The following is an 8810-nucleotide window of genomic DNA, read 5'->3' on the forward strand; positions in this document are numbered from 1 at the left end:
GTAAAGCTTAGACATGTGTTACAGAGGATTGTTAGTTTTGTTTAGTGATGTCTTTTGATGCATTAGCTAAATATACTGACCTAGGGAGACACTATTTCAACGATGATTTTAGAAGAATACATTATGTAGAATATAATCTTAGGCATAGACAATTTAGATCCGAAAGGCATTTCAATAACTATGGAACATTAACTTTGGAACATAGAATCCCAACTTTGTTAAATACACTACCAATAGATTTAAGATCAATAGCAAGTAAGAACGCAGTTAAAGTTAAACTAAAGAATTATTTTATAGAAAATCAATAGCCACTACCAATGGTTACCACATTGTTATCAGTTAGTTAGTATACTTGCATTAGTTAGTCACAATGAACAACCAAAATGTTAGCATCACATAAGGTAAAACGAGAACATTTAAACTGGAGGGACTATAGGCTAATTTTATAGGACTTGGTAGGCTATTTATTTATTTAAATTTTATCAAGATTTTTATGTCTAATTTAGTCATTAACCAAGCATGAGTTGAGGAGTGAAGATTTGAGCTACAAAACATCACATATTATCTCCATCTATTTTTATCTGGACTGGACTGGATCATTGTTTTTGCTTTTTTCCCCCAAAGTGGAGAGACAGGCTAGGAGAAATATTTGTAGTTTTTATTCATAAAAGATGCATTTTCATACCTAAGGGTTGTTAAAAATCTGACCTTTTTAAGTGTTGTTCAAAGAACTTTTTTAAAAGGTCTTTTGGTAGTATAAAATGCTAATTACTCGTTGTTTTATGTGTATTCTTAATCATATATTTTGCATGAATTCCAACCCAATGTAATAAACTTATACATAATATGGAATGGTGAAACTGGGTGACAGAGGCATTGACGGCCCCGGGTTTTAACACGGGGCTACCAGCCCAGCCCATAACTAACTATTTCCACAATACTATCATGATACACACACATATATAAAAAAACATACTAGCTCATAGTCAAATATAATGAATACTGTTCCAATCTCTACTGGTTGTGAGTCGGTGGCTCAGTCGGTAGCGTCGCAGACTTTGGGCCCAAGGCAGTAGTGTCGTGGGTTCGGATCCTGGTCACTGCCACTAACTTTTATCAGTACAGTTCACCTTTGTACTGTACCGGCTCACCCCTTGCTTTGCTGGATACGTTCCACGCACAGATCTGTAGTCTATGTGAACGGGCAAATGCAAGGTTAAAAAAGGCCGCAAAAAAAAAAAAGAAAAAAAAATGTTCTCAATATAGTTGTTTTAAATTGAAAACAAAACAAATGGATTTATATTATGCACCTGTAAAAGATATTATAATAAAGTAATCGATATGCGTTTTCCTCTCAAATAGCTTGCAGCTAGAGAGGTATACAAGCCGCTGCAGCGGTTAGTATTATTATTATTATTATTACTATTATTATTAACTCATAATTATTATGAGGCTCCCAAACGATTTTATTTATTTATGTTGTGTATGGAATTGTACCACTTTTTATTATAGTTTATTGAACTTAGAAATATATATATTTTCATAATTGGGAGTAAGAGAAATACAAAACATCAAATAAAAACAAACAAAACCCCTTTTAATCTTCATGTGCAGGGCACATCATTAATATGACAACACTTTAGATAGCATATGGTGCCAGTATGGATCTTAAAAAGACAGGAGCCTTCTGAGCTGCATCTGAAGACAGTTGAGTTGGTGTGGTCGGGATTGGTTGAAGGCCTCCTCTTTGCCCGTTGAGATTCATTATTATGTTTTTGATAAACCACGGAAGTTCCTGAGGACTATCATTTGGCTGAGAATCCTTCTGGAAGTGCAAAGGTAACGGTATGTGTTTTGACTCACTTCCGGGGAAATCCATGTGTCTTGGTTCATCAGAATCAGATGCCTCAGAAAGATCATCAAAATGCTTTATTTTAAAGCCTGAATTTTCATCTGGAAAATGTAATGGAGGAATCTCAGAGGAAATTCCTTGAGCCGAAGGTTCATGCCTTACTCTTAAGATGACCATCCTCGGTGCAGATGATGAATCATCTGATGGATGATATGATGGGAGCATTTGTCTTTCTTTCAAAGCATTAGCTAATGCTTTTTGTTTAATAATGCTGTTGAGAAGCTTGAACAAAATAAGTTCTTTCGGTAATCCTTCGGGATGTACCATTATAGAAGGGGCCTCATTTTCCATACCCTGCCCGCTGGAGAGTGAAAAGTAGGGTTGCTTCTTCTCATTCTCATCACCGTTTGGTATAATTCTGATGACGGAGGGAACATGAGTTTCGGCTGTACTTTCACTACTATCATTAGCATCCATACAACCTCCACCAGATTCTTCACTAGCCGATTGTACATTCTCATTTTGAGATGGCACGTACTCATTTTGGCCAACAGTTTTCGGTGAATTGATAATTACGGAATTCTTGATCATTTTTGAAAATATTTCTACCAAAGGAGGGGGTTGTCTAAATTGGAATGATTGCATTGGCACAGCACTTGCTGCAGAGGGTGATGGAATGTCTTCCCCAACATTTCCCTCATCCGGTTTAGATCTTTTAATCGTAATGGTAATGCGAGCATGCAGTTTTGGGTGCACGTTTTCGGTTTGCTCACTTTCATCTCTCAAGTTACCAATTCGTGATGATTGTAAAGTGTTTTGTTGTTCATTTTGAACCTGGTTGGTTGGTTCCTCTTCTTGGCAAGCCATATCGTTACGAACTTGCTGGGACTCAGGTTCGGTTTTGATTTCGGGTGTTTGCTGTTCACTTCGCATCTCGTCACATCCACCATCGCAGTCACAGGGCTCCATATCATTAGTCACTTCACGTTGAATAGTATTTTCTTCTTCTTTCCTTTCTTGAGCTACTGGTTCCTCAGCTTGTGGCTTACCATACATTCCAAGTGCTGTTTTTAACTTCTGTGTATGCGCTTTCTTAGCAAGTTTCAAGAGGATAAGTTTTTGTAGTATCTGCCTCTTCTCTAGTTCCTCAGGATCTCGAGTGTTATCGTTTGCTTCCTCTTTTATCCTTTCACTGAGTTTCCTAATCAGTGGCGAAAGAGAAGATTCCTGACTTGTAGGCAAGTGATTCACTGCGTTTTCAACCGCGTTGTCCAGTTGGGGGAAGTTAAACCGTTTAGTTCCTGTTGCTTGTTCATTGGTTGTTTCATCATTTGTTTGTGATTGATACGAGTCTGGCATTTTTACTATTTCGTTGGTGTCTACGTTCCCGCTCCCACTCATGGAGTTTGACTCTGAGTATTTGGGTTGTCGAGTGGAGTTGTCGTCGAAGGTTTCCATTGATTCCTTGGTTGGTGGCCGAGGAAATTGCATCTCTTCAATGTCATTAGGGTCCACACTTCTTGATTGCATCGCCCCATGGTAGCCCGTCGGTGAAGCATTCGTCTGGATCAGCATGTACTGTCTACTAGAATCACCTGTAACAATAACAGTTTAATTTTAGTGAAGCTATTTGCAGTGTTAAACAGGAATATATTTTGTGTTCACATTTGCAAGAATGTATTCTTCCGAATCCCTAGAACTAAAGCATCCTAGTTTGTTTATGCACTTGAAATTAGCTCAATATGTTTTGCAGAAATTTGTTTTTAATTTTCTCAAGCTAATTTATAGTAGATTATGTGTTGCTTCGGCAAATACAACTGCCAGTTATATGAGTGTCTTCAATTATAAATTCAATTTGTAATACATCTTTGTCCAACAAAACATTGGATTCACACACCAAAGGAATGAAAAGCAGATGAATCATTCAATACACGATTAAGTAGCTGAAATCAAATATTAGTTAGTCTAAGCACTCCGATATTTTTATGGTATTTTTTATCTAAAACCTAAAAGCATTTTATCAAGCTGACCGACGACCTAATTAAAAAAATAGCTTGAATCAATAGCAGTCTAATAATGAAACTACTGTTCATTATTAGACACTACTGTACTGTGTTGTTCAAATAAGTTTTAAAATATGAAATCCTAGTAACTTAAAAATACTTTAAATATAAAAATAGTTTTTACCTTCACTATTGTTATCAAATGAGATCACAGACTCATGAGGATTGGAGTAGGCAGTAGCCACCAGCTGGGAACAAAATAAAAACTTATAAAAAGTCAATAATGATTTTTTAAAGTGGAATGTGGAATATGATTTAGTGGGATGGTTTCGGCCATGTTAATATTTTTTAATTTTTCCTTGTTATCCACATTATTTCAGGCTTGGTCTAGATGGGATTATCACTAAGTTACAATACAATGGTGATTGGTAAGATTTTAACTTCGTAGAACGAATCCCACACTCTAGCACTAAACTGACCAGCTCACTCCCCCACGTTAATAGTAGCATTGACTTTATATCTACACGTGTAAATATAAAGTCAATGATAGTAGTCAATGCTAATTGTTTAGTCAGTTTTAAGCAAGGGATGGGACACTCTGAAAGATTGTGCTGTCGACACTGTTTATGCCTTAAATACCATTATCAATTAATTACCAATCATTGAGATGGGGACGCCACTTAGGTATGTTTTTAACAAAAAAATTAAGGATGAGTGTAGATTGGAGTGAGATGATCTGTGTAGCTTTATAACTGACTAAGATCAAGCGTTTCATCAGTTAGGATAATTTATTTAAGGCTCAATGATCAGGAACAGCTTGGTTAAGTTTCGAAGTATACCTCATGAGACATCAGTTGCAATAAGAAATAAACCAATGTATTCAATTAATAAAATAAAATAAAATCTAAAAATCATTAACCTGTTTCAAGTCATAAATTGTTATACACAATGAGTATGACTCATCATTAAGACGAGCCAGTATGACTCAATGGTATTGCACAACACTATTTAGTCCCTCCATCAATTATTCTCAAAACGCCTCGACTACTCTTTGACACAACTCTGCACGGAAACCAACTTACCACAAAAGATAGGTTAATTTACCTTGTACAGGGGCCGTGAAAATAATACTATACGTCTGTAAAGCCCATTTACAATACAAAAGATAGTGCAGGTTCTACGTTTCAAACAAAATATGGTGACCGTAATTGTTAGCATATAGTTGACTTTTATCATAATCATTTAATTTTTAAACATAATGTTTTACTATGACAAACCTCCTCCGTTTCTACTTAAAATGAAAAACAGCCAGGTAGAAGTTTTCACCTAAGCACTAGTTCTTGGTAAACAAATCCGTTTAGTGTCTTATTTATACCTTTTTGTCCAGTTTCTAAAACGATCATATGAAAGATATAAATTTAACTTTATCTTACATGAATTTTATTTTGAAACCATTGCTTCAATATAATTTTAGACTGTCTGACAATTAATGATAACGGAATATAGCCTTTAGCTACACGACACACGACATAGGCAATACAAAGGGAAAGTTTTGTGTCATTTCTAGATATGAAAAAATATAACTTCTTGATCAGCAACGTACGTGTTTTTAAATTACCTGAAAATACAGATATTCGCCAAATAACACTTGGCATTAATAAATTTACACTTATACTGTTTACTCACAAGACGTTAAACAGATGGTAATTGGACATTCAATATTGGCGTCATTCACTTATTGGTTCTGATGATGGTTGGAGTGTCCAGTCGAAATCGATCACCACTTACCATATTTTATGTGTATTTACCGTCTTGTTAGTATACGATATAAGTGTAAATCCTTATTACAAATATTATTTCACCTCTTTATGTACTTTCGGATGGAAAATATATGTGTTATCCAGATTTTACAGGAAAGGCAATCTTATCCATTAAAAAAATCATAAGGACACAATTGTTTAAAAATCAAAGCTGAAAACTAGAAACCAAATATGAACAATCTTCAAAGTCATTTATCCAAATATAAGTTTTGTTTTAGCAGTAATTTGGAATGTACGCATGGAGTAACCAAGGCGGAGTATGTTTTATCTCTATGGTACTTGCAACACCACAAAAATTTTCCTGGGCCAAATTGTAAATTAAATTTACAATCAGCGATATGAAAAAAAAAAACACTACGGTCCTGAAACTACAAACTAATATCAATAATAAATCAGCTGATCACCCATTGTAACTGTAATGGAAATTACAAGTTAAAAGTTGCAGCTTGTGACTTAACTTAATTTTTTCCGTCATGTGTTTATGAAAACATACGTTTCACCCGTTGTTGGGCTTGTTAAATACCCATTATTCATTATTACTCTTCTCCTTTGTTCCATTATTTAGAGATGTAGAAGTTTATCTTACATTCTTTATTCTTGAATGTACTGAATTCAATCTACTCTACCGACAATAAGTTCTAACAAAATCCGCTAGGTCGCATTGCTGAACAAAGTGCAGTTAGAGTACAGTATGAATAAGCGGGTTATTCAGCAAGTTTATATTTGACACTTTGAGCAGTGTCAGTATGTTTAAATCTATAAATACAAACTTTTCCTTTGATGTTGATATGTATATGTATTATATGTTTTGTTATTTAAATCCAATTTTCCAACTATTTTACCGTGAAACAATCTACTCTGTTGTATGATCTATGATTTAATTTTTCGAAATCAATGCCAGGTTACATGTAATATCATATAGGATAAAATACGTCATATAAGTTCTAAGTTTACAATATACAAAAATTATATATAATTTTTGTACGTTCTGATGATTTAGCATTTTTTGAAAGTTATTGATTGACGATAATGGTATATGGTCGTAATAAGTGAATTGACGCATACACAGCAAACAATACGTACATTCATTACTTAACGTTGACATCCTACCGTGCGGGATCTAATTTATTTCGCAATATAATTATAAGTAGGGCTACAGTAATAAGTTAATCCATTCTGTTTTGGGCTAGAGATAAAAAAGATGGACATGTGGCAAAGGTCAAATGTATCCGGCCCAAAAAATATGTACTATATAGTATTAACTTTGCGAACATGGGATTCACGGCTAAATATTAGTTATATATAGTATACTTATAACATAATCTAAAGTCATTGTTATAATACAATTTGTTTAAATTAAAATTGCAATAGAATATATTAAAAAATACTTACTTGAAGTATTAGAAGTACATTTGAAAACGCGACCATTTTGGTCCCCATCTTGCAGCTGTATGGATATATTGCTCATACAACATATGTTGCTAGTTAATTGATGTATACAGGTGTTTTATGATCAAGGTTGAGGTGAAACTTTGCGGTTTAGCGAGTTCTAGTTCAAAATATTCAATCTTATAACTTCTGTTTGTAAGTAAAACTGTGAGACTAAATCACAAAAGAAATAAGGGAAATGGTTTTAGATTTTAGGTATTAATTGGTTAAAAGTTCTGAATTTACAGGAATAACTTTTTTCAAACATTAAAATGTATAGTTGATAAAACTTCAAATGTAACACTTAGTTAATGTAACATTTTATAAAAAAACTGTCCTGATTTCGTACAAAGACTATTTTCAAAATGAATATCAAATCAAAATACAATCCTAACATTTATATAAAAAAATTAAATAATTTATTTATATTATAAAAATGATTTGTGGTGAGTAAGGTTTGTGATTCGTTTCGCGGATATTGATGTAAATCTAGGTAACAATGCAAGTGGAACTGATTGCAACGAACCACAATGTTGGGTTGAGGTCAGAACTAGGTTTGGGTTCATACACATGTGATTGTAACAGCCGAACCTTAACTTTCCTAACCATATCCCCTTGTCAAAACCGTCTGATTCCTCAAAAGCTTCCAGCATTGTATTATAACGAATGCCAAAACATTTACGAAATTATATTATTTCGTTTCGAATAACCGGTTTTGGTTTAATTAAAATCACGTTTTATTCAAATAACACCATACTTATACGCTATAACAATGATGACACAACATCTTGTAATATTAGATATTTTGATCATCAATATCAATCTTCTTCGTAGTATTTAATCTGAAAAAAGTGAAAGGGTAAATTTTGCAATAGAAAAAACATTCTCAATAACTATACTAGTTTTGCTAATATTTCAAAATGTATCCCTTTACAGCCGTTGATACTCACAATGAAATACTGTGTCTGGAAAATTAACTCAAGACTCTCCCTTCAAAGTTTGCAGTTAGCTTTTAATATAAACTTTATATAAATTAATATAACGGTTTTATGTGCAGTAAAAGTATTAACTTTTTTTTAAGGAGACTCAATATCTTTAAAGCTATTTTTTATTTTTCGTATTTTAGGGGGAAATCGACACATAAACAAACAAACAAACAAAAAACCAATAATGGTCTATAGTCTCTGGTTATACACATTTCTTACCACGTGTGATCTCTTTTCTTTCAAAATACTTAAAATGATTTTAAAAGTATAGTTGGTATTGTGTTTTGTTATTAGATAATCCGAAAAGTAGTGGATTAAGGATTATTAGCTTTTTACTGGTGTTCAACCATATGGATACTCCAGAACAATGTGAGACATGGACCAAAGTACATCTGAGTCAAATTAGAACCTGCTAATGAAGGATCGACCAACCTTCAGATTCGACATGTAACCTTTCGGTAGACTGGAAATTTGTATCCCAATAGAACCGTGCGTAGTTTGTTCTTTTTACACGAAGTTTTCCTACTTTAATTTTTATACAACGTTCCATACAAAGTTCTTTTAGACAAGTGTTTTCGTGCGTTTAATATTGGATATAACATAATATTTAATCCTGACTAAATAAATATGTCCTTTGTCACTACAGCGAACAAAAGAAATATTTTCGAAACAGAGTTTTATATCCTCAAATTTCGTCCCACAATCACCCCATTTGAGAAAT

The 8810-nt window shown here is 33.6% G+C and overlaps 1 protein-coding gene across 1 annotated transcript; it reads right to left on the reverse strand.

Annotated features, from left to right (window-relative positions):
- Positions 1–1576: 1576 nt before the first annotated feature.
- LOC128990667 (uncharacterized) lies at positions 1577–7170 on the reverse strand. Its single transcript, XM_054413167.1, has 3 exons — positions 7068–7170; positions 4040–4103; positions 1577–3447 (listed from the first exon to the last, which is right to left on the reverse strand). The coding sequence occupies exons 1-3, from the start codon at positions 7113–7115 to the stop codon at positions 1640–1642; spliced, it is 1920 nt and encodes a 639-aa protein (XP_054269142.1). The 5' UTR covers positions 7116–7170; the 3' UTR covers positions 1577–1639.
- Positions 7171–8810: the final 1640 nt, after the last annotated feature.

This window comes from Macrosteles quadrilineatus, unplaced genomic scaffold (genome assembly GCF_028750875.1).
Source record: "Macrosteles quadrilineatus isolate MER2022 unplaced genomic scaffold, UCM_ALF_1.0 Scaffold_3__2_contigs__length_128488019, whole genome shotgun sequence".
NCBI classification, from domain to species: Eukaryota; Metazoa; Arthropoda; class Insecta; order Hemiptera; family Cicadellidae; genus Macrosteles; species Macrosteles quadrilineatus.